The sequence below is a fragment of the Hippopotamus amphibius genome, chromosome X, assembly GCF_030028045.1.
Source record: "Hippopotamus amphibius kiboko isolate mHipAmp2 chromosome X, mHipAmp2.hap2, whole genome shotgun sequence".
NCBI lineage: Eukaryota > Metazoa > Chordata > Mammalia > Artiodactyla > Hippopotamidae > Hippopotamus > Hippopotamus amphibius.
In genome coordinates, this window is record NC_080203.1 from 88710014 (window position 1) to 88735933 (window position 25920).

The window sequence follows — 25920 nt, forward strand, 5'->3', positions numbered from 1 at the left end:
AAATCTGCCTAAGGGGGCAAAAGACCTGAAAGAAATCAAAGATGATACAAACAGATGGAGGGACATACCATGTTCTTGGATTGGAAGAATCAATATTGTGAAAATGACTATCTTACCCAAAGCAATTTACAGATTCAAAGCAATCCCTATCAAATTACCAATGGCATTTTTCACAGAACTAGAACAAGAAATCTTATGATTTGCATGGAAATGCAAGAGACCCTGAATAGCCAAAGCAATCTTGAGAAGGAAAAATGGAGTTGGTGGAATTAGGCTTCCTGACTTCAAACTATACTCCAAGGCCATAGTGATCCAGACAGTATGGTACTGGCACAAAAACAGAAAGGAAGATCAATGGAACAGAATAGAGAACTCAGAAGTAAGCCCAAACACATATGGGCACCTTATCCTTGACAAAGGAGGCAAGAATATACAATGGAAAACAGACAGCCTCTTCAATAAGTGGTGCCAGGAAAATTGGACAGCTACATGGAAAAGAATGAAATTAGAACACTTCCTAACACCATACACAAAACTAAACTCAACATGGATTAAAGACCTACATGTGAGGCCAGACAATATAAAACTCCTAGAGGAAAACATAGGCAGAACACTGTATGACATCCATCAAAGCAAGATCCTTTTGGACCCACCTCCTAGAATCATGGAAATAAAATCAAGAATAAACAAATGGGACCTCATGAAAGTTAAAAGCTTTTGCACAGCGAAAGAAACCATAAACAAGACAAGGAGACAACCCTCAGAATGGGAGAAAATACTTGCCAACAAAGCAACGGACAAAGGATTAATCTCCAAAACATACAAGCAGCTCATACAGCTTAATACCAAAAAAGCAAATAACCGAATCCATAAATGGGCAGAAGACCTAAATAGACATTTCTCCAAAGAAGACATACAGATGGCCAACAAACACATGAAAAGATGCTCAACATCACTAATTATTAGAGAAATGCAGGTCAAAGCCAAAATGAGGTATTACCTCACACCGGTCACAATGGCCATCATCAAAAAATCTAGAGACAATAAATGTTGGAGAGGGTGTGGAGAAAAGGGAACTCTCCTGCACTGTTGGTGGGACTGTAAGCTGGTATAGCCGCTATGGAAAACAGTTTGGAGGTTCCTTAAAAAACTAAAAATTGAACTACTATATGACCCAGTAATCCCACTACTGGGCATATAAGCAGAGAAAACCATGATCCAAAAGGAAACAAGCAGCATAATATTCATTGCAGCACTATTTACAGTAGCCAGGACATGGAAACAACCTAGATGCCCATCAACAGATGAATGGATAAAGAAGATGTGGCATATATATACAATGGAATATTACTCAGCCATAAAAAGGAATGAAATTGAACTATATGTCATGAGGTGGATAGACCTAGAGTCTGTCATACAGAGTGAAATAAGCCAGAAAGAGAAAAACAAATACTGTATGCTAACACAAATATAAGGAATCTGAAGAAATGGTACTGATGAAACCAGTGACAGACAAGAGTGGAGATACAGAAGTAGAGAATGGACTTAAGGACACGGGGCTGGGGTGAGGGGCAAAGGGGAAGTTGGGATGAGGTGAGAGAGTAACATAGACATATTTACACTACCAGCTGTAAAACAGTTAGCTAGTGGGAGGTTGCTCTATAACAAAAGGAGATCAACTTCATGGGAGATGCCTTGGAGGGCCAGGACAGGGAGGGTGGGGGGGTGTCGCGGGAGGGAGGGGATTTGGGGATATGTTTGTAGATGCAGCTGATTCACTTTGGTGTACCTCAGAGACAGGTACAAGATTGTAAAGCAAACATATTCCAATAAAGAGTTTAAAAAAAAAGTTAACAAGATTAGTAAGGGATAAACACAAGTTTCAAACACAGGCACTCTGACTCCAGAGTCCATAATCTTAACCCTTACCATATGCTGTTCTCTTACATAGACAGTCCAAATTTGTACCACAAAAGTGGACTCTGAGTACTCAAAAAGGGTCTAAAGATCTGGACCAGGCAGCAGAGCCTGAACAGAAGCTGAATCTAAATATATAGCCTAAGGCCCAGTTATAGAGTAATAAATTAGAGAAAATGATATGGATACGATGGGATTTTAAGTACATAGTGTGTTATTAGTGTGAGACCCTCCAATTATATTTATTTGGACTAATCGTGGCATCCAGGACACAGATATGAGTTAATGGGGAGAGACTAGAACTAGGCAGAAGCAGCTCCAGCGGGGAATCATGGGCAGGGGGAATCACATGAATTGAAGTTGGGCATAAGTATCCAGGTAGAAGTAGAGTGGGGTTAAGATCTAGGGCACTTACTTGGCAAAGGATGGAGTCTAGACTACAAAAGCAGAATATATAAGCCATTCTTTTCCAGTTAGATCTATAAACAGCCTACTTATTGCCAACAGATAAGATGAGGCCTGAAAAGATCTCATTGATGACTTATATGTCATCCTCTTTCCACCTGTCTTGCTTCCCACTTGCAACCTTTCTCTGTGCAGCCTATATACTCTGGTCATAAGTCCCAAATCCATTCTTTGAGTTTCTGCCTCATCCACTTGACCTATTCTTGATTTGGATTTCATAGATTATTCCCTTTATGACCTAGAGCTTGCCAACCCCATGCTCTAACTCACTGGTCTCAAGGGCCAACCTTATTTCATAATTATTTTATAGAAGCCTGTAATAATCCAAGCCTGCCCTACTCAGCCTGGTTAGAAGAGGCTCTATACCATTTTTCTGTCTATTGGGCCTCATCCTGGTAGTTGTACTTGGCCTTTGTGATGATAGGAAAGGAAGGGTAAAATTAGGCAAATATGAGGTAAAGACTGCTAGGTATCTTTTTTTTTTTTTAAGCTCTTTATTGAAATATAATTGCTTTACACTCTTGTACCAGTTTTTGAGGTACACCAAAGTGAATCAGCTGTATTTATACATATATTCCCATATCTGCTCCCTCCCACCCTCCCTGTCCTGGTCCTCTAAAGCACCACCCATCATCGAGTTTGATCTCCCTTTGTTATACAGCAACTTCCCAATAGCTATCTAATTTACAGTTGGTAGTGTATCTATGTCTATGCTAATCTCTCACTTCATCCCAGCTTCCCCATTTGCCCCCCACCCCCCACCCTAGGCCCATGTCCTCAAGTCCATTCTCTACATCTGCATCTTCACTCTTGCCCTGTCACTGGGTTCATCAGTACCATTTCTTCAGATTCCATATATATGAGTTAGCATACGGTGTTTGTTTTTCTCTTTCTGGCTTACTTTGCTGTATATGACAGTCTCTAGGTCTATCGACCTCATTACATATAGTTCAATTTCATTCCTTTTTATGGCTGAATAATATTCTATTGTATATATGTGCAACATTTGTCCCTCCAAGTCCACTTTTGACCTCTTTCCACCCTGCTCTGTGCACCAAGAGGCAGACCTATATGGATCATCTTATCTTCTGGATTCTTGTTGGGTCAGTCAATGTGAACCACTGACAGGAAATCAAAGGGACAGCAGAAACTAAAGTTGAAATATTTATTGCCCTGGCTCCTTCCTCGCAGGGCCACAACTGGCTGGATGCTCTTCTCAACCAAAATACACATCTCTGTCAAACAACCCTCTCCACATAGCTCCTCTGAATCCAGATTCCAGTACTGTTCGATCCCCTTGACTAAATCAAACCTAGGGATGATAATAACTCCTGTGTTACTAGCTTAGAGTACTATACTATGCATTGTGTTTGTCTACACCATAAGTATTCAAACCCTCTAAAATCACCTAATTTGTGTGTGTCATCTGTTTCCTGTCAAGACCTTGACTGTCACACTGCCTTTAGGTCTTTCCATCACCCTGTCTCCCACAACCTGGTAAGCCTTTTTGTAGTAGCTTATAAGCTTTAGACTTCTTTTGTTTTAAATAATAAATTATACTTATTTTTTTCTATAAGCTGTCACTGATATCTAAAAAATATACTTTAAAATTTGTCTATAAATATAATTGAATTTGTTACTTTTTTTATTTAACCGGCAATGGTTTTTTTTCTTTTTTTTTTAAATTTTATTTATTTATTATTTTTGTGGGGTACACCAAGTTCAATCATCTGTTTTTATACACATATCCATCCCCATATTCCCTCCCTTCCTCGACCCCCCCCTCCCCATCCCAGTACTCTAAGACATGATACATCCTCTAGTTGAACTCCCTTTGTTATACAGCAATTTCCCACTGGCTATCTATTTTTCACTTGGTAGTATATATATATGTCTATGCTACTCTCTCCCTTCATCTCAGCTTCCCATTCACCTCCCGCCCCTCCAAACCTCGAGTTCTCCAGTCCATTCTCTGTATCTGCGTCCTTGTTCTTGTCTTGTCACTGAGTTCATCAGTACAATTTTTATTTATTTTTAATTAATTTTATTTATTTATTATTTTTGGGGGGTACACCAAGTTCAATCACCTGTTTTTATACACATATCCCCGTATTCCCTCCCTCCCTCGACTCCCCCCCCACCCTCCCTCGAGTCCCCCCCACCCTCCCCATCCCAGTCCTCTAAGGCATCTTCCATCCTCGAGTTGAACTCCCTTTGTTATACAACAACTTCCCACTGGCTATTTTACAGTTGGTAATATATATATCTCTGTGCTACTCTCTCGCTTCATCTCAGCTGCCCCTTCACCCCCTGGCCCCTCCCAATCCTCGAGTTCTCCAGTCCGTTCTCTGCATCTGCGTCCTAATTCTTGTCACTGAGTTCATCAGTACCATTTTTAGATTCCATATATGTGAGTTAGCATACAATATTTGTTTTTCTCTTTCTGACTTACTTCTCTCTGTATGACAGACTCTAGGTCTATCCACCTCATGACATATAGCTCCATCTCATCCCTTTTTATAGCTGAGTAATATTCCATTGTATATATATGCCACATCTTCTGTATCCATTCATTTGTTGATGGGCATTTAGGTTGCTTCCATGTCCTGGCTATTGTAAATAGGGCTGCAATAAACATTATGGTACATGTTTCTTTTGGGATTATGCTTTTCTTTGGGTATATGCCCAGCAGTGGGATTAATGGGTCATATGGTAGTTCTATTTGCAGTTTTTTAAGGAACCTCCAATTTGTTTTCCATAGTGGCTGTACCAACTTACATTCCCACCAACAGTGCAGGAGAGTTCCCTTTTCTCCACACCCTCCCCAACATTTGTTGTTTCCAGATTTTGTGATGATGGCCATTCTGATTGGTGTGAGGTGATACCTCATTGTGGCTTTGACTTGCATTTCTCTGATGATTAGTGATGTTGAGCATCTTTTCATGTGTTTGTTGACCATCTGTATGTCTTCTTTGGAGAAATGTCTGTTGAGGTCTTCTGCCCGTTTGTGGATTGGGTTATTGCTTTTTTGGTATTAAGCTTCATGAGCTGCTTGTATATTTTGGAGATTAATCCTTTGTTCGTTGTTTCATAGGCAACTATTTTTTCCCATTCTGAGGGTTGCCTTCTAGTCTTGTTTATGGTTTCTTTTGCTGTGCAAAAGCTTTTAAGTTTCATGAGGTCCCATTTGTTTATTCTTGATTTTATTTCCAGAACCTAGTCTATTTTTTAAGCTCTTTATTGGAATATAATTGCTTTACACGGCTATACCAGTTTTGAGGTACACCACAGTGAATCAGCTGTATTTATACATCTATCCCCATATCCCCTCCCTCCCACAAGTCCCTCCCACCCTCCCTATCCCAGCCCTCTAAGTCATCACCCATCATTGAGTTGATCTCCCTATGTTATGCAGCAACTTCCCACTAGCTATCTATCAGAACCTAGTCTTAATCATCACTGTATCTATAGAACCTAGAAGAGTATATGGCATAGAGCAGGTACTCAATAGTATTTTCTGTGCAAATAAATGAATGGTTACCCTTAGTATCTGACACAGGGCATCACACAGAATAGACTATTCAAGAATGCTTATTGATTGCTTGTATCAATAAAACATTCTTCTTTCTCTTAAGGGCTCAGGTGAATGAGAGACTGTCTCTTTCTCTACTCTGGTAGGATCATTGTGCTTACATGTGCTGATTCAGGAGTCAAAACACATCAGAATCATCATTGACTCAGACTGGTTGTCATCCTATTATACCAAATTAGTTAGTGATAAATGTATGGAAAATGAAGAAAAAGTGCTCTTGTCTGGCATGTATTGCCATGCGTCCTACTTTCCAGAAAAACATTTCTAGACCTGGACAGAACTAATTAAATACATACTGTTGCCAAGAGAGAAGAAGAGTTAGATATGTTAAAGATGAAGTTATTATAGAGAATTTCAAAAAAAATAAGACAATATTTTCTGGAGATTTGTGCCCCCAGGATTAGTAATTCTTCAAGATGGGTTAGAAGGTTTTACTTGTTCATGTTAGCAAAAACCCTCCCATTCAGAGAACTCACTTTTGTTTTTGTTGCTTTGATATTCCCTTTCTACTAAATTGAAGAGGATGCCCATAGCTTATCAGAAATCAATTAAATTTAACTTTTTAATGATTTTTTAAAGATTTTAGTTAGTGAAAGGTTTGGCCTGATGCTGGGTGGGTTATATAGTGGATGATTGGGAGTTATCTTCATTCAAACGAATTAATCTTGCGGAGAGAGAGAGGATGGGGTTAATTGCTCCGAATCATTGATGAAGTTCTTGAGGTAATCCTTTTCCTTTTTTGAGATGTGTGTGTGTTGTGTGAGTGCATGTGTCTGCACCTCTGTCTTGTTGCTAGGCATTTCTTGGTCTACCTTCATCTTTTTCTTGTTGGTTAACAGCTGGCTATAGCTGCTACTACTTCCTTATTAAAACTTGGGTCAATGAAACAGAGTTCTCAGAGGGGCATGTATTTTTATGAGCTCAACTCACTCAGATTCAGGCATAGTCTGGAGAAGGAGACCAAACCTTTCCTCATATCACAATCTTCTGAGCAAAATGTGGGTGCTGAACCTACTGGATTCTTCTGCCAACCTTTGAGAGCCCTTTATAAGGGCTTTTTGCCTCTCCTGCTCCCCTGGGAGCACATAGGCCCATTCTCTGCTTAAGGCCAAAGCAGTAGCATAAACAGCACAGAGCTTTTCCTGGCACTTGCTCCTCAGGACAGCATGGCCTTCCTGGCAGGTATATCCTTCTCTGAACAGGAACTGCTTTCAGACATAAACCTGAGGCCCACAGCAGTGTGAGATGCATGGCTAAGAGTTCATACTTCTTCTTGAGTGGGGATTCTTAACCTGGAATGGGCTTTAGGAAGTTACAGATCCTATGAAACTGAAAAACTATTTGGTATATGTGTACATTTTACTAAGAAGAGAGTCACTGACTTTCATCAGATCATCTAAGGGAGTCATGACCCCAAATTAGTAATGATCACATATCTAGGGAAAGGGCAAGGTGGGTAAGTACAACAGCAGCAATGGAGTGGAGTTTGGAGGGAAGGATTCCACATTTTGGAGGAAAGACCCTTATAGTTTATATTAGTCAGGTGCTAGCAAAATTAATTGAAAACTTGTTCTCAACTACTCTCAATGCATTTTTTGCTTTACAAGTATTTTGCGTAGTTGAACATGATTTCTTAAAATCCCTAATCCTAAGTGTTTGGGGATACAGAATTGAATAAGGCACACTTTCTGCCAACGAGCAGCTCAGCTTCTGATGGGAAAGATATAAATATCTCATTTCAATATAACTTGGAAAGCACAATGCTAGAAATATGTAGAGGGTGCTCTGGCAATTCCCATAAAAGGGTAGGTGCAATGAATTAATGAGATAGATGCTATTATCCTATATTTTCATATGAGGAAATTGATGTTGCCCTTTACCTCTCAGTGGCATGACTGAGCAGTGCACTAGAACCGAAGTCTTTTGACTATAAATATAGTGCATTTCTCTTTTTTCCTTGTGTCTATAGAAAAGTTGCTTTCAGCAGGAAAGCAGTGCCCAGGTGGTAAAAAAAAGATGTGTGGTATCAGTGTGGTAATAGTTAAAGACTTTATATGTTTTACACTTGAGAAATAGTTGTTGATCATAGAAACTCAGAATGAGAGTGGAGATGAGAAAAGCTGAGGCCTGGGGCAGAGTTCCTCAGTTTTAAAGGTACACTGTTTCCTTATTTATTTTCTGTTTGGATGATCTGTCCATTGGTGTAACTGGGTGTTAAAATCTCCTACTATTATTGTGTTATGTCCACTTTTATGGCTGTTAGCATTTGCCTTATATATTGAGGGGCTCCTTTTATGGCTGTTAGCATTTGCCTTATGTATTGAGAGGCTCCTATGTTGGGTGCATAGATATTTACAATTGTTATATCTTCTTCTTGGATTGATCCCTTGATCATTATATAGTGTCCTTCCTTGTCTCTTGTAATAGTTTTTTTTTTTTTTTTTTTTTTTTACATTAAGGTCTAATTTGTCTGATATGAGTATTGCTACTCCAGCTTTCTTTTGACTTCCATTGGCATAGAATATCTTTCTCTATCCCCTTATTTTGTCTGTATGTGTCCCTAGGTCTGAAGTGGGTTTCTTATAGACAGCATATATAAGGGTCTTGTTTCTGTATCCATTCAGCCAGTCTGTGTCTTTTGGTTGGAGCATTTAATCCAATCACAGTTAAGGTAATTATTGACAGGTATGTTCCTATTCCCATTTTCTTAATTGTTTTGGCGGTGTTTTTGTAGGTCTTTTCCTTGTCTTGTGTTTACTGCCTAGAGGAGTTCCTTTAGCAGTTGTTGTAAGGCTGGTTTGGTGGTGCTGAATTCTCTTAACTTTTGCTTGTCTGGAAAGCTTTTTGATTTCTCTGTCAAATCTGAATGAGGTGTTTGCTGGGTAGAGTATTATTGGCTGTATGTTTTTCTCTTTCAAGACTTTAATTATCTCCTGCCACTCCCTTCTGGCCTGCAGAGCTTCTGCAGAGAGAGATCAGCTGTTATCCTTAATGGGTTTTCCCTTATTTGTTGCTTTTCTCTTCCTGCTTTTAATATTTTTTCTTTGTGTTTAATTTTCATTAGTTTGATTAATGTGTGCCTCGCTGTGTTTAACCTTGAGTTTATTCTGTATGGGACTCTCTGCACTTCTTGGACTTGGTTTACTATTTCCTTTCCCATGTAGGGGAAGTTTTCCACCATAATCTCCTCAAATATTTTCAGACCCTTTCTTTTTTTCTTCCTCTTCTGGGATGCCTATGATTTGAATGTTGGTACACTTAATGTTATCCCCAAGGTCTCTGAGACTGTCTTCCATTCTTTTCATTCTCTTTTTCTTTTTCCTGCTCTGTGGCAGTTATTTCCCCCATTCTATTGTCCAACTCACTTACTCTTTCTTCTGCCTCAGTTATTCTGCTGTTTATACAATCTAGGGTATTTTAGATTTCAGTTATTGTGTTGTTCATTACTGTTTGATTGTTCTTTAGTTCTTCTAGGTCCTTATTAAATGTTTCTTGTATTTTCTCTATTTTGTTTTCAAGATTTTGCATCATCTTTCCTATCATTACTCTGAATTCTTTTTCAGGCAATTTTCCTATTTCCTCTTCATTTATTTGGTCTTGTGGGTTTTTATCTTGCTCTTTTGCCTGCAAGGTGTTTCTTTGTTTTCTCATTTTGTCTAATTTATATTTGCTGTCTCCTTTCCCTATGCTGCCTATTAGTAATTCCTCTTGTTTCTGATCTCTGCCCCTTGTGGTGGGGTTGGTCCAGTGTCTTGAGTAGGCTTCCTGGTGGGAGGGTCTGGTGCCTGCTTCCTGTGTGTGGATCTGAGTCTTTTCACTCTGATGAGCAGGGCCATGTAGGGTGCTGTGTTTTAGGATATGGGTGAGCTTAACATGGCTTTAGGTAATCTGTGTGCTGATGGGTGGGTTTGTTTTCCTCTCTTGTCTGTAGTTTGATGTGAGGTATCCAGCACTGGCAGTTGCAGATAGTCAGGCGAAGCTGGGTCTTAGACTCTCAGAGAGGCCTCTGTGAGAATTCTCTGCCATTAATCTTCCCTGTGGCTGAGGACTCTCTAGTGGTCTAGCGTCCTGGGAAGTTGCTGCATAACACAGGAAGATAAACTCGATGATGGGTGATGACTGAGAGGACCAGCAAAGGGAAGGTGGGAGGGAGCCGTGCGAGGGAGGGGATATGGGGATATATGTATAAATACAGCTGATTCACTTTGGTGTACCTCAAAAACTGGCACAAGAGTGTAAAGCAATTATATTCCAATAAAAAGCTGTAAAAAAAAGTTACAAAGTAAGCACTTCCTTAGCTCTTTTTTTTTAAGAACTTTTATTGAGATACAGTTAGACAATAAACAGCATATATTTAGAGTGTACAATTTGGTATCCCAATCTCCCAGTTCATTCCCCTCCAACATTCCCCGCTTTCCCCACTTGGTGTCCATATGTTTGTTCTCTACACCTGTGTCTCTATTTCTGCCTTGCATTTCCTCCTTCATAGTTGTTAGCATTTGCTTTATGTATTGAGGTGCTCCTATATTGAGTACATATATATTTATAATTGTTATCTCCTCTTCTTGGATGGATCCCTTGATCTTTATATAATGTCCTCTCTTGTCTCTTGTAACCTTTTTTATTTTAAAGTCTATTTTATCTGATATGAGTATTGCTACTTCAGCTTTCTTCTGACTTCCATTTGCATGGAATATCTTTTTCCAACCCTCACTTTCAGTCTGTATGTGTCCCTAGGTCTGAAGTGGGTCTCTTGTAGACAACATTATATATATATATATATATATATATATATATGGGTCTTATCTTTGTATCCATTCAGCCAGTCTGTGTCTTCTGGTTGGAGCATTTAGTCCATTTACATTCAAGGTAATTATCAGTATGTATGTTCCTATTACCGTTTTCTTAATTGTTTTGTTTTTGTTTTTGTAGGTCCTTTTCTTTCATGTTTCCCACTTAGAGAAGTTCCTTTAGCATTTGTTGTAGGGCTGGTTTGGTGGTGCTGAATTCTCTTAGCTGTTGCTTGTCTGGAAAGCTTTTGATTTCTCCATCAAATCTGAATGAGATCCTTGCTGGGTAGAGTATTCTTGGTTGTAGGTTCTTCCCTTTCATCACTTTAAATATATCATGCCACTCACTTCTGGCTTGCAGAGTTTCTGCTGAGAAATCAGCTGTTAACCTTATGGGAGTTCTCTTGTATGGTATTTGTTGTTTTTCCCTTGTTGCTTTTAATACCTTTTCTCTGTCTTTAATTTTTGTCAATTTGACTACTATATGTCTTGGCATGTTTCTCCTTGGGTTTATCCTGCCTGGGACTCTCTGCGCTTCCTGGACTTGGGTAGCTATTTCCTTTCCCAAGTTAGGGAAGTTTTCAAGTATAATCTCTTCCAATATTTTCTTGGGTCCTTTCTCTCTCTCTTCTCCTTCTGGGACCCCTATAATGTGAATGTTGGTGCATTTAATGTTGTCCCAGAGGTCACTTATGCTGTCTTCAGTTCTTTTCATTCTTTTTTCTTTATTCTTTTCCACAACAGTGATTATCACCATTCTGTCTTCCAGGTCACTTATTCGCCCTTCTGCCTCAGTTCATCTGCTATTGGTTCCTTCTAGTGTATTTTTCATTTCAGTTATTGTGTTGCATATCTCTGTTTGTTTGCTCTTTAATTCTTCTAGGTCTTTGGTATACTTTTCGATCTTTGCATCCCATCTTTTTTCAAAATCCTGGATCATCTTCACTATCATTATTCTGAATTCTTTGCTGGAAGGGTGCCTATCTCCTCTTCATTTAGTTGTTTTTCAGGGGTTTTATCCAGTCCCTTCATCTGGTACTAAGTCCTCTGCTTTTTCATTTTCTCTGTCTTTCTGTGGCTGTGGTTTTCAGTTCCACAAGATGAAATACTGCTGATACTGCTTGATTCTGCTATCTGCCCTCTTGTGGAGGAAGCTATCTAGGAGGCTGGTGCATGCTTTCTGATGGGAGGGACTGATGGTAGGGCTAAGGGGGCAGAGCTCAGTAAGACTTTAATCTGCTTGTCTGCTAATGTGTGGGGCTGTGTTCCCACCTTGTTGGTTGTTTGGCCTGAGGCTACCTAGCACTGGAGCCCACAGGCTCTTTGGTGGGGCTAATGGCAGACTCTGGGAGGGCTCACACCAATAACCACTTCCCAGAACCCCTGCCACAAGTGACCTTGTCTCCTTGGTGAGCCACAGCTGCCCCCCACCTCTGCCGGCAACCCTCCAACACCAGCAGGTAGGTCTGGTTCAGTCTCCTATGGGGTCACTGCTCCTCCCCCCTGGGTCCTGGTGAGCACACTTTTTTGTTTGCCCTCCAAGAGTGGAGTCTCTGTTTCCCCCAGTCCTGTGGAGGTCCTGCAATCAAATCCCACCAGCTTTCAAAGTCTGTTTCTCTGGGGATTTCTCCTTCTGTTGCTGGACTCCCATGTTGGGAAGCCTGATGTGGGGCTCAGAACCCTCACTTTAGTGGGTGGACTTCTGCAGTATAACTGTTCTCCAGTTTGTGAGTCACCCACCCAGTATTTATGGCATTTGATTTTAATGCGATTGCATCCCTCCTACCGTCTCATTGTGGCTTCTCCTTTGTCTCTGGATGTGGGGTGTCTTTTTTGGTGAGTTCTAGTGTCTTTCTCTTTATGATTGTTCAGCAGTTAGTTGTAATTCCAGTGCTCTTGCAAGAGGGAGTGAGCACACGTCCTCCTACTCTGCCATCTTGATCCTATCTCCCTTCCCTAGCTCTTATCAACAGCTCTTTTTAGGGTTCTACCAGAGTTTTAGCCCTCATTAACTGCATGTTGTATATTAGCCAGATCTCTATATGCACTGCAGTATCGATGGAATATATCATAAACATGGTTTTAGATAACTCAGGTCTCCACATAATATTTTCAACTTAACTATTAAAATGTGAATTAGTCTCTCTATTGCCTACTGCTGAAGTGGAAAGCACATTCAAATGGAAACAAATTTTTAAAAAAGCTCAATCCTTATCAGCACCAATTAATTAATCCCCAATGAATAATTTTGCAACACACACGTGCAAATTGCATTATGCACCTGTAAGGTTGGATCACCAACCTGAGACCAATCAACTGAGAGTTGTCTAAAGTTGGTCATCTAAGTCAGGTGGAATTCTGAAACCAAATAGTACTTGATGTATACTGTTCACTGGAAAAAAGAGAGTTGTTTTATTAGAATATTATGTCTTCTTGAAATGTCTTCCAATGTCTGATTTTAGAACATCACATGTAATGAATACATACAAAGTCCTCTAGTTTGAAATAAAGAGATATAAAAATGTATTAGTAGAAAAACTGATTATAGTTTCAAAAATGGTGAATTAATGTTTGAAGAATATTGGCTTTGGTGGGGAACTAAGTAATTACCTTGCCTGTGTTACACACGTTTGTCTTTAGCATGGCAGTAACATTTCCTGGGACTTCATTTAAGAGCCGTGACAATACTTATACTTCAATTAAGTTCACTTAACGAACATTTAAGATCTGTCATTTCTCATGGACTGTTTTAGGTGCTTTCGGATATAACAGGGAACAAGACAAAGTCCCTATCCTTAGAAAAGTCACATTTGAGTGGGGTAGATAGACAAAACATAAACAAGTAAACAAAAAATGTTACCATTTCAGATAGTGATAAGTACTTTTTAAAAACTGAAAAACAGGGTAAAAGGTTAGAGAGTAACAAGTGGGAGTGAGGCTATCTTTCAAAGTCAGAAAAGATTTCTCTGAGGATGTGACATTTGAGAAGAGACCTGAATGAAAAGAAGGAGCAAGGCAAGCAAATCTGAGAAACGAGTGGTCCAGACAGAGGGAACAATGCAAAGACCTGATACATAGGCAGGCTTAGCATATTCAAAGAACAGCAAGGAGAACTGTATGGATGGAATTCAGCAGGCCAAGGGGTGAGTGATAGGAAATGAGATCAAAACAGGTCACATAGGTCCTCATAAGTCTTATTAAGCAGTATTTGTTCTAAGTGTGATGAGAGGCCATCTGAGAGAATTTTTGCTTAATTTTTGTTTTGCATATGTGCACATTTGTGTTTTACTTTTCTCTTTAATTAAAATATATTTATGTATTATGGAAAGTTTCAAATATAACCAAAAATAAAGAGAATAATATAATGAACCCCTTACACTCATCACCCAGCTTTAATAATTATCAAGTCATCAAGTCACGGCTTCTCTTGTTTTATTTATATACCCACCTACTCCCCACACAACTTTAGATAATTTTGAAGCAAATTTCACACTTCCTATCCTTTCATCATTTGGCATTTATGTCTGAAATGTAGGGACCATCTGAGAGTTTTATACAGGGGAGTGTTAAGGAAGATTGGCGATAAAAGAAAATAAGTAAAGTGCATATTACATAGTAGGTGCTCTCCAAATAGCAGTTATTATCACTATTACTCTGGCAGGATGCTGATGAAGTTGCAATCTTGAGTGAGATTGAGACCAGAATGACCAAGAAGAGTGGAGACACAACTGAGGATCAGATTGGGGGGAAAGCCAGCCACAGGCAAGGTATGGTAGAGACTTATGGATATGGATAAGGTAAAGGAGCTATTGCCAGCATGGCTATCAAATCAGAGCCAGGTCTGTAGAGAGCCACAGAGAGTCAGGCACATCTCTGAGGTAAGCTCTCTCACTACCACAAGTGTTATCTCTGCTCATGTGAAGCCTTAGGAAGGCAAGACCATGGAGCTTTCTAGTGACCCTGCCCAGGCTCAATATACCCAGAGATCTGTAGAGACTCCAAAGCCTCATGACATTTCAGTAGTACAGAACTCCAGTTTCTGGGGAGTTAATCAAGTCATCTTCCCCTTACCATTCTCCTGAGTCAGGTATTCCAGCTTCATCTCACCATGGATCTACCAACTGAATAAACTTTTATTATTGCTGTTATTATTATTATTATTTACCATTGTTGAGTACCAAATATACACTAGGCATTGTTAGGGATATTTAGATACATTATTTCATCTTATCTTAGTCTACATACAGCCTTGTAAAGCTGATGTTGTTACTATCATTTTATTGATGAGGAAATTGAGGTTGGGAGAGGTTAAGAGACTATCCAAAATAATCTACCTAGAACAGTGGTCTCCAACCTTTTTGGCACCAGAGACTGGTTTCATGGAAGAGAATTTTTCCACAGACTGGGGTGGGTGGATGGTTTCAGGATGATTCAAGCATATTACATTGATTGTGTACTTTATTTCTATTATTATTACATTGTAATACATAATGAAATAATTATACAACTCACCATAATGAAGATCAGTGGGAGCCCTGAGCTTGTTTTCCTGCAACTAGATGGTCCCATCTGGGGGTGATGGGAGACAGTGACACCTGAAGTGTGATGCTTATGTCCAATCTACTCTGTAATCCCGTTTTGGTTGCTATCACAGCAGAAACCCTGCTTCACAAAGATAGGATGTTGGAAATGGAAGCAGGCTTTTCAGTGTTTTTGTGGCAATCTCAGGATATTCCGCCTTGACTTTAATCCAGAATGTATGGAGATTTGAAGTTGTCTCAAACATACTTTTAAGGTCACCATCATTTGTGATATCAAGCAGTTGATCCTCTTCTAGCATGGACAAAGTTGATTCACCTGGCTTATTCACAAATGGGTCACGGATCCATTCCTTCCCAGTTTGAGGGTCATTTGTGGTTGGAAAGTAATGCTCAAACTCTTTTGAAAGCTGAGATAGGTGATCATGTACCAGCTGGGAGAAAGAAGGCTCTGGCTTAGTCTCTCAAAATCTCTGCTAATGTTTGAAGCATGTCAAAAATCCCAATGTTCACTTGTTGCCCCCATAATTCCAGTTTGGCTTTGAATGCAGCCACTTTATCTGCCAACTTGAACAAAATTGTCATTCACCCCTGAAGTGACAGATTGAGTTCATTGAGCAGGTTGAATATGTCACACAAGTAAGCAAGTTTTGCGATGCATTCTGTGTCACTGAAATGTGCTGCCAGTGGTGACTGTTTTTCTAAAAGAAATCTCTAGAGTGCTCTCATAGCTCAAAAACTCTGGCCAGTGATCTACCTTTAGATAGCCATCTCACTTCTGTGTATAAGAGAAGATGTGTGTGCTCTGCATCCATCTCCTCACAGAGCTGCATGAACAGACATGAGTTAAAGGCATACACTTCAATGTGGTTGATAATTTGAATCACATCCTGCAAAATGTTAAGTTCAGGTGACATTTTGCGACTAGCCAGCATTTCTCTATGGATGACACAGTGCACAGACTCACATTTAAAAGCGACCTCTTTGACCTGAGCAGTGAAACCAGAAAGCTGTCCAGTCACGGCAGCCGCTCCGTCCATGCATATACCAACACAAAATGACCAATTCAGTTTTCTTGATATGTCATCATTCAAAGACCTGAATAGTTCTGCAGCTGGGGTGTTGGTCGGCAACAAAAGTGCACATAACATACCCTCATGCACATCCTCCTGAAAAATATATCGCCCCAAAACAGGCATTTTTCCTGTTGTCAATATTGGTAGGCTCATCAATCTGGATTGCATACCACGGTGACTCATTAATCCTAACAATTGTGCCTCAATAGCCTCTGCTATCTCATCAATTTGTCTAGTTATGGTGCTAGCCGAAAGAGGAACACGTGCAACCTTTTGAACTGCATCCTCTGCTTAAAGTTCACAATAAATGTCCTTAGCAGCTGGCAGGATCCACTCTTCACCAATAGTAAAGGGCTTCTTAGCTTTAGCAATGCAGTTAGCCACTAAGAATGATGCTGTCAGTGCAGACACATTTGATGAAGTGGTGGCTTACAATAATTGCTTCTGTTCTTTGTGTTCACGTTTTTTTCTTTTGAAAAACTCCAAAGCCTTGTCTTTTAATGCAGGGTGCTTGGTCTCCATCTGGCGAAGCAGTTTTGAAGGTTTTATGGCTTCGTTGGATAGCTGGTCACCACATATTATACAAAGTGGGCTTGGAGAATGTGAATCACCTGTTGCAATGAATCCATAATTTAAGTAGGACTCTTGGTATTTTCTTTCAAATGCAGCTTTCTTTTCGTTGGCAGTCTTAGAGTCTTCTGCTGTCTTATCATTGGGTCTTTCCCCCTTTTCAAAGAAGCTCTCCAGCAACATTTGTTTTTTACTCATTTTTTCTAGGGTTAGCTTGTGGGCTTACCAAAACTTGACTGAGATGACTGTGCAGTGTGGGAAAGAGGAGCGGATGGAAGTGGTAAATAAAATAATGAGCAGGCCACACGTGTACTAAAATAAGTATCGGATTCTGATTTAAAGCCTGCCACCAGATGCAGCTGTACAATTGAAGTACATCAACTCACTTGCCACTATAAATCCTGCCACCAGATATAGTTGTCACTTGCCACTCATTGATAGTGTTCTGATATGAGTCTGCAAGCAATTGATTTATTACGGTCTCTGTGCAGTCAAACCTCTCTGCTAATGACAATCTGTATTTGCAGCTGCTCCTCAGAGCTAGCATCACCACCTCAGCTCCACTTCAGATCATCAGGCATTAAATTCTCATAAGGAGCATGCAACCTGGACCTCTAACATGTGCAGTTCACAGTAGGGGTCATGTTCCTATGAGAATCTAATGCCGCCGCTGATCTGACAGGAGGCTGAGCTCAGACAGTAATGCAAGTGATGGGGAGCAGCTATAAATACAGATGAAGCTTCGCCCACTTGCCTGCCTCTCACCTCCCTGCTGTGTGGCCCGGTTCCTGCTGTGTGACCCCCTGCTCACCTCCTGTTCCATGGCCCAGGGGTTGCGAGCCCCTGACCTAGAAAGCATACATCTGGTGTGACTTTAATGCCTGACCTTTTACTTCTACACCAGGCTACCTTAGAGAAAAGTCACTGTCTTTCATATTTAGACATCTAGGTAGCTCTTGGCAACCTAAGCCACTGAAAGTTACACCCCACCTATCCCCTTGAGTAGGTGACAGAAGGAAGACCTAACATCTGCTTTTGGGGTTTTCAGATCCCAGTCCCTGAGAGCTCTACCTAAGAAAGCATGGCTGGAGGCAGAGAAAGTGTCTGGAGTGGAAAAGTATAAAGTATGCATAACCTTGGCCATCCTTTTCCTCTTAGATACCAATCAGAGAATAGTCTCAAAGTAAGACGATGTCTCCTTACCTCAGATTATGTCACAAAGTGTGAAAAGAACTAACCTTATTCTCAAAGGCCCACAGCAGCAGAATGCCTTTGTCTTGCCCAAAGTTTCAGGAGGTATTTTAGCAGTCTGTCTCAGAAAAACACCAAGCAGCTGGCTCAGGAATTTGAACCTTGCCTCCAAAGGAAAACCTTAAAAAAACAAAAAAATTCTGACTATACAGCAATCTAAAAGCTAGTAACTAGAGCTAGATTTATTCTTGACCTCAATTAATCCAGCCATCTTTGCTTGCTCCCTCTCTAGGGAATGTCTAGAACAGAAGCTTTATTCATTCATTTATCAACAATTTATTGAATGCTTATGACATGTCAGGAATTGTACTATATTGTGGAGAGTCAGTGAGGAGGGAAAATAGACATGTTTATGCCCTCAGAGTTTCCAGTATTGTGGGAAGACCTTTTTTGCAAGCAGACTTTTTGTCTTCCTAACCACAAGGCCTAAAACAGCTAAATATACAGGGCTTCTCAGTCAATGCTTACTAACATATGAAGGGAAATTGGAATTGATACCCTATAGGGCTAATTTAGATTCAATCTCATCTAGAGATAGTATGTCTGTCCAGTTCTATCTACCTTATTTTGAAGTTCCTGAGTTATTCAAGGGGCAGACATCTTCTCTAAGATCTTTTCTGCTACTCCAGCAGTACAGCGAGAGAGGGTAGTGGCACACATTAGATACTTAGATTCAAATCCTGGCTCTGTCATTCACAAACAATGTGAGCTGTGAGCCAGTAACCTAACCTCTCTGTGTCTCAGTTTTATCATACATAACAGTACCTAATTAATGGAATTTTGAGGATGAAATGAATTAACATATACCAATAATGTAATTAATATAGTTAATTAAAATATAATTAATATAAATATTTAGAAGAGTGCATGATATATGGTAAGCAATCAATAAATGTTGGAAATCATAATTGTTGTTCTGGAGCTAGAATGAAGGGAGCTACCAAATTCGTTGTTTCCAATTGAGCTACTCCAAAGAAATTCAGTTTCCTGTTTTTTATAGGGTGAGAATTTCGGTACTTTCTCTTCTACACTGTTTGGTCTTTCCTGTTTCAAGCAGTGTTCAAAAGGAGCATATATGTGGTGTTGAAAATAGATTATAAATGAGGCAATCTTTCACTCAGAAGCTGCTGGTCCAGCTTGAAGGATTTAGGTCAAACCTAAGCAGTTTTTCACTATTTGTGGGTTTTCCCCAATAATTGGACTACTGTGAGCAGTTAGTTATAGCCTCTACTTCTCTGGGGCCCTTTAAAAACAGGAGGGAAGGGACTTCCCTGGTGGTGCAGTGGTTAAGAATCTGCTTGCCAATGCAGGAGACACGGGTTTGATTCCTGGTCCAGGAAGATCCTACATGCCATGGAGCAACTAAGCCCATGTGCCACAACTACTGAGCCTGCACTTTAAAGCCCGTGAGCCACAACTATTGAGGCCACATGCCACAACTACTGAAGCCTGTGCGCCTAGAGCCTGTGCTCCGCAACAAGAGAATCTGCCACAATGAGAAGCCCGCGCACCGCCACAAAGAGCAGCCTGCGCTCATGGCAACTAGAGAAAGCCCGCGTGCAGCAACAAAGACCCAATGCAGCCAATAAACAAGTAAATACATAAATCAATTTAAAAATAATAAAAAATAGGAGGGAAAAAGTTTTTAACTTTTTTGGGTCTCCCACAGCAATGTTTTGCAAAGGCCAGCTTATGATTTCCCACTTAAATTCCTGACTTCCTTATAAAGCAGGAAAGCAGTCAGGGTTTCTTATCTTCTCTGGGCCCAATTTCCCCATCTAAAAAGTAGGATAGTGATAGTACTTACGATAGTGCTTACCTCATGAGGTTCTTGTGAAGACTAATGAGACAATCCTTATAAAGCATTTACAATATGACACTTAGTAAATACTGAAATAAAGGTGGCACTGTTTTCATTTGCAACCCACCTACATTTTCATGATATCCTATTGAGTTAGCAAATAAAACTGGTTGAAACCGGAAAAAGTTAGGTCCCTACACAAATCACTACCTATACTCTATGCTGGCAATCGTTTACATTTGCAACATATTACTTATGAAATAGAAGCTTCCTAGTCATTGCTTTTATCTAAGTGCTTAATAAACTTTCAGATCACTTTGAGAATCAGTGGTCTAAACTATATATATATATATAATTTGGTATAATGCTTTCAACTTATAAGGATAAGCACATGTTTTCCCACTCTTGCCTCCACATCTACATTTCCTCTTCTTTTCCTTAAAGCAGTAGTTCCCAAAGTGTAGTCTGTGGACCAGCAGGATAAGTATCAGCAACACCTGGGAACTTGTTAGAAATGTAGATTCATGGGCCCCACCCTAGACCTACTGAATCTGAAACTCTCAGTGGTGGCAGGTGAGACAGCAGTGTGTGTTTTAACAATAACCCTCCAAGTGATTCTGATGCATGCTCAAGTTTGAGAACCACTGCCTTATTCTACTGACATAGCTAATATGGCCTATAAAAAGAATCAGTTCATTGTTTCACTGATCTCATAATTTTTGCATCTCTGGTCTTGACTTCTCTCCAACTCTTTCTGTGTACATGCCTTCACTGTCCACTTGTGTTTTCCTCAGTTTCTAAGCGGCTCCATCTTTGGACAAATATCTATCTCAAAACATTTTTTTTGTCTTCAGTGACAAAGAAGACTGGCTGCTAATTACCATAAGGATTAAGTCAAATTATAACCTTATTTTTGTAATCTTTCATACTTTTATACATTCTCTAAGTCCAAGTTATAACTAGAATCTGAGAAAAGGTTGAACCAAGAGCAGAGTAATCATACAACTGGTTATCTTTTGTGCTCATCTAATTGAATATCTATATATCTGTATCTATCCACCTTCCAAAAAAAAAAAAACCCACTTTCGGGTTTTTTCTTCAAATCTTACCCCAGATTGGATAAAGGATAGGAGGACATGCCAAATCATTAGTCACAGAACAGACTCCCCGCCCCCTCCCCGCCCCCGCCACTTCCCCCGCCCCCGCCCCCATTCACTTGCTCTTTTCATTTTCCTAGATGTTAATAGGATAAAGAATCTGGAACATCTACTTAAAAAACTCTCCTTCTGTAGAAGATTAATACAACTGTTGGTAAAATTAATCCCATGAGATTCTTTTAAGACTTGAGATTTTTAATCTACATAATGTTAAACTGGCTAAAAAACATTTTCTTTGCTGCTCAGTGAAAACTCTATCTCAATTGGGGACAATAAGATGGGGAAAGGTGAGGTTCTGGCAGTCTGGAAGAAGTTTCTTAATGACATAGAGACAAGAAAATTGAGATGAGTCTCCTGTGTTATAGATTCCCCAAATGCTTTTGTGTTCTGTTTCAGTTCTATGAAAACTGAAAAAGTTAGGGCTTTGAGTAGTTCTAATTAGTGTTGTCAAGCTCCATTTCTCCCAGTTCACAATGCCTCATCTTTTCCTTAGGGGATGAAGTCAAACTAGTATAATGAAGGCATATCCCATTAGGTGTTATAGAATATATCAGATTAACCATTCCTGGACCTCGCAGAAAGAAGACTTACATCTCATAAATATTATCTATTTTCCCTCAACTTTTTATTCATTCCTTCTCCAGCTGCATCCTGAAACAGACTTTCAACACACTTCAGGCCTGGACTACTACCACAGCTTCTACAGTTGCCATCAGTCAGCCTATAGGTTAACGTTCTTTCAAAATTCCGTTGCCATTTCCTATCACATTATATCAAAACTCTTTCTGCCTAGCTTTAAGGCTATCATTTGGCTCCTCCTTCCCATCCAACTTTATATTGTACTATTTCCTGAACAGCAGGTCCCCTTCCCCTAGAATAATGGTAAAATTCATTTGCTCTTTCTTAGGGAAAAGTTGAAGAAACAAGGAAAAGAAAAACAGACACTAAAATCCCTAACAGCAAAAGTTTATTTACAGTTGTAGTTAAGGAATATTTTTAATGCATGCTGAGAAAACAGTAATATTCCAAACGTATAGGTTACTATCTGGTAAGGAATACAAGATGATGTTGGGAAAGGCTTTGGCATACACAATGACTGGAACCAGGTTATCGTAACACTTACACTATTAGAACATTGTTATCAGAACACTAATATATCACCTATTTTAATGTCACACCAACTTCACAGACAACTCATCTTCTAACTCCTCACTGGCTATTTGAGTAAAGAGCATTCAAGGTTAAACATTAAGACTGGGGAGTAGGAAAGAAATACACAAGTGATAAGCATCACAACATTTCAGAGCCTATATATACTAATACAACATTAAGATTAAGAAAGAGTAGTCCAATTTTTTTTCTGAAACAGCATTTGGCAATGTTTTAACGCATGAGAAGACACTGCTTTGGTCCATCCACTCTTTCCAGCTTTTCAAAGTGTTTCCTGGCATTGCGGATATTGATCAGAGTAGCTGCAGAAGCTGAGGGTGGGGTAGGGAAGATACCCAACAGAATAAGTACAAGGAGCCAAAGGAATATTTGACTAGTAAAAACAAACAAACAAAAGGCAGCCAAATCCCTCAATGTATGTCACAGAGAACATAAGTCTCAAGTTAACCACAGTTTAATTTTTCTGAATAAGTAAAAGATTTGTTTATATTCTAAACATAATATTTTCAAAATAAATTTTCAAACTCTTTTGTTTTAGGGCTAATAGTAAAAAAAAAATTATACTATGTTGTATTCTAATATTAACCACAGATAGATAATTTAGAAGATAATTTAAACTTCTGGGAGCATCCTGGAAAATACTGCTAGAACCTTTATTTCAATGGTTGTAATGGATACGGCTATTATGGCATGGAAGCACCAAGTAGCTCTCTTTATGCCCATAACACAAATATGGGAGTATGGTACTTAGGAATATACAATGACATATAAAATGGTTCAACATTTAATAGTTCAGAGCTTAGATTGACTAGTCTTTTAAAAATCTACTCCACGTGGCATATAAGTTATACATTTGGGCTCTTTTTCTTTAAAACTCCTAGATTTAGTAACCTGATTTTTAAAGTTCCCCTGAAGAAACTATAATACCCTAGAGTCTAAATTATTTTTAAGCTTCAAAATATGTCTATTAAATAAAAAATTCTTTACCACTAGTACTCAAATTGTTTTTTTTTTCACTGTGGTAAAATACACATAAAATGAAATTTACCATTTTAACCATTTTTAAATGTATAGGTCAGTGGCATTAAGTATACTCACAGTGTTGTGCACTACAAATTAGTTTTTCATTACCTTTAATAATGTACTACCTCTGGGGCAATTAGTTTAAAGAATATGTGGCTTTGAACCTATGTCAGCTGTTTAAACTTACGAATGGATGGATCAGACATCACGACCATCACATAAGTGTTGGATGTAAAGATATCAATGAAAGCGGCAAAGTTAGAGTTCCTGACTTCCATGCTCTGGAAAGAGGCAGCCAGCTTGCTATAGGAGAAAGGGGAAAAGTGAGTAGAGAACATAAAATAATAGCAATATAAGATATTCTTATCTTTCATGTTAAACATTTTCATAGCATTATATCTCAATCCACCACCTCATTAAGACAGTTTAATCACTAATCCCACTTAAATTCTAATACCAAATTTAACGTCTTGGAAAATGACTTAGACAGAAAGTGGATTAGGACTTGATAGTAACTGTGAAATGAAAAGTGGGCTTAGATCTAGATTCATATTAAAAATCATGTTACCAAAGATTTCTCTAATATTTAAGAAGTTTATTCAGTTGAAATTTCCCTATCATTGAGATTAATAACTATATCTTCTGAATGTTAGTTACATTGAAATTCTAGAAATGATCCCTTTTCTTTGAAAACAAAAAGTGTAATAATATTTATATGCCATTTGCTATTTCTTCTTAAAAATGTCAGCATAAGCATGCCAGAAAATCTCAAAGTGTGCTAAGGCATTAAAGGGATAAACTTACAGTTATTTTATTGTCCGGGCATCAAAGTTTTACCAGGGTAAGAATTTTGATTATTAAATCTTTACTAGATCATGATGTTTAGCCATTCCTTCATCCTATATTCACAATGCTAAGATTCAAACAGTATTTAAACAAAGCTAACACAACATGATCAGACATTTCTAGACTCTCCTTTGTACCATTCCTGGATCAGTACCTCACTATTTTAATTACCATAGTTTTATAATAAATCTTAATATTTGGTATGGTAAATTCTCACTCTTTCTTCTTTTTCAAAATTGTTTATTTCTTCCCAAATAGTATCAAACACCTTGAAAGCGTACTCTGCTTAGATATTTTTCATATGCTTCTTCTGCATCGGTTGAGTTTGCATTAAAGGACAATGTCTTTCACTTCAGTCAGCTGTAGGCTCCCTTAGAGTTTAGCTTTATTTTTAGCATAAGAAACTATGCTGAATATAGAAGTACAGTCTACTACAATTATTTGAACCTCTCAAAAATGACAATTTTTTTCCAGAGATAAATACATCACACAAGATCTCTTACCTGCAACTCAGCTTAAATTGTTTAATAATGTTGCTGATTTTCTCAAATCTGTGGGCATCACGCTGTTCTTTACACTGATAGTGAGAAATCACCTACGAAAAAGAGCAATGCCCTTTAAATCCATGCAGTGTTGTCACATCACCCTCTACTACTCTTCAAGGCATTACATCTGTCAGTCTCTTGGTCACCCTGATGTTCAGGGTAGACTCGGCACCTGTCTCTGTTTACTGTCTCTATTCCTCTGTCCCATATACTGTCAACATTTTGCATAATTTCAACATCCCTAAGCATGACCCATCCAGTACTGTTTGGTTATAATTTTATTAGATCATTTCAGTATTGTATTAACTCTTTTGGTTCACTGCTGTTCTTTCTCACTTTAATTATTAAATATTCATCTTATTTCAATATTTCACAGGATGGTCTTTGATTAAAAAAAAAGGACAAATCAAAAAGGAAAAATAAAAATTACTAGCTGTTCTTGACATGTACTTAATGTATTGGGTTGGCCCAAAAGTTCCTTTGGTTTTTAAGTAAAAATAAAAGACACATTTTTCATTTTCACCAAGAACTTCATTGAACAATGTATTGAAACTTTTTCCATTAAGAGAATTTTGTAAAGACCAAAATAAATACAAATCTGAAGGTGCAATGTCTGGTGAATACAGCGGATGAATCAGAACTTCCCAGCCAAGCTGTAACAGTTTTTGCCTGGTCATCAAAGAAACATGTGGTCTTGCATTATCCTGATGGAAGATGATGTATTTTCTGTTGACTACTTCTGGATGTATTTCATTGAGTGCCACTTTCAGTCGGTCTAATTGGGAGCAGTACTTGTTGGAATTATTTGGTTTTCCAGAAGGAGCTCATAATAGAGGACTCCCTTCCAATCCCACCAGCAACACTTTCTTTGGATGAAGACTGGCCTTTGGTGTGGTTGGTAGTGGTTCATTTCTCTTGCCCCACAATCTCTTCCATTCCACATTATTTAAAGTATCTGCTTTTCATCACCCATCACGATTTATTTTAAAAGTGTAATGTTTTCGTTATGTTTCAGTAAAGAATTGCATGTGGAAATACAGTCAAGAAGGGTTTTTTTTAGCTTAACTTATGTGGAACCCAAACATCAAAGCGATTAATATAACCAAGCTGATGCAAATAATTTTCGATGCTTGATTTGGATATTTTGAGTGTGTCAACTATCTCCCATATGGTATAATG

The 25920-nt window shown here is 38.9% G+C and overlaps 1 protein-coding gene across 2 annotated transcripts in view; it reads right to left on the minus strand.

Moving 5' to 3' along the window:
- Nucleotides 1-22162: 22162 nt before the first annotated feature.
- Nucleotides 22163-25920, minus strand: part of RRAGB (Ras related GTP binding B) — a 41592-nt gene continuing 37834 nt past the window's right edge. For both annotated transcript variants that reach the window (XM_057717898.1, XM_057717897.1), the window contains 3 exons: nt 24700-24791; nt 23538-23653; nt 22163-22638 (listed from right to left, as the gene is read on the minus strand). In XM_057717898.1, the coding sequence (XP_057573881.1) occupies nt 22541-22638; nt 23538-23653; nt 24700-24791 (306 nt within the window). In that variant the 3' untranslated portion in view covers nt 22163-22540. The remainder of the gene's footprint in view (nt 22639-23537; nt 23654-24699; nt 24792-25920) is intronic.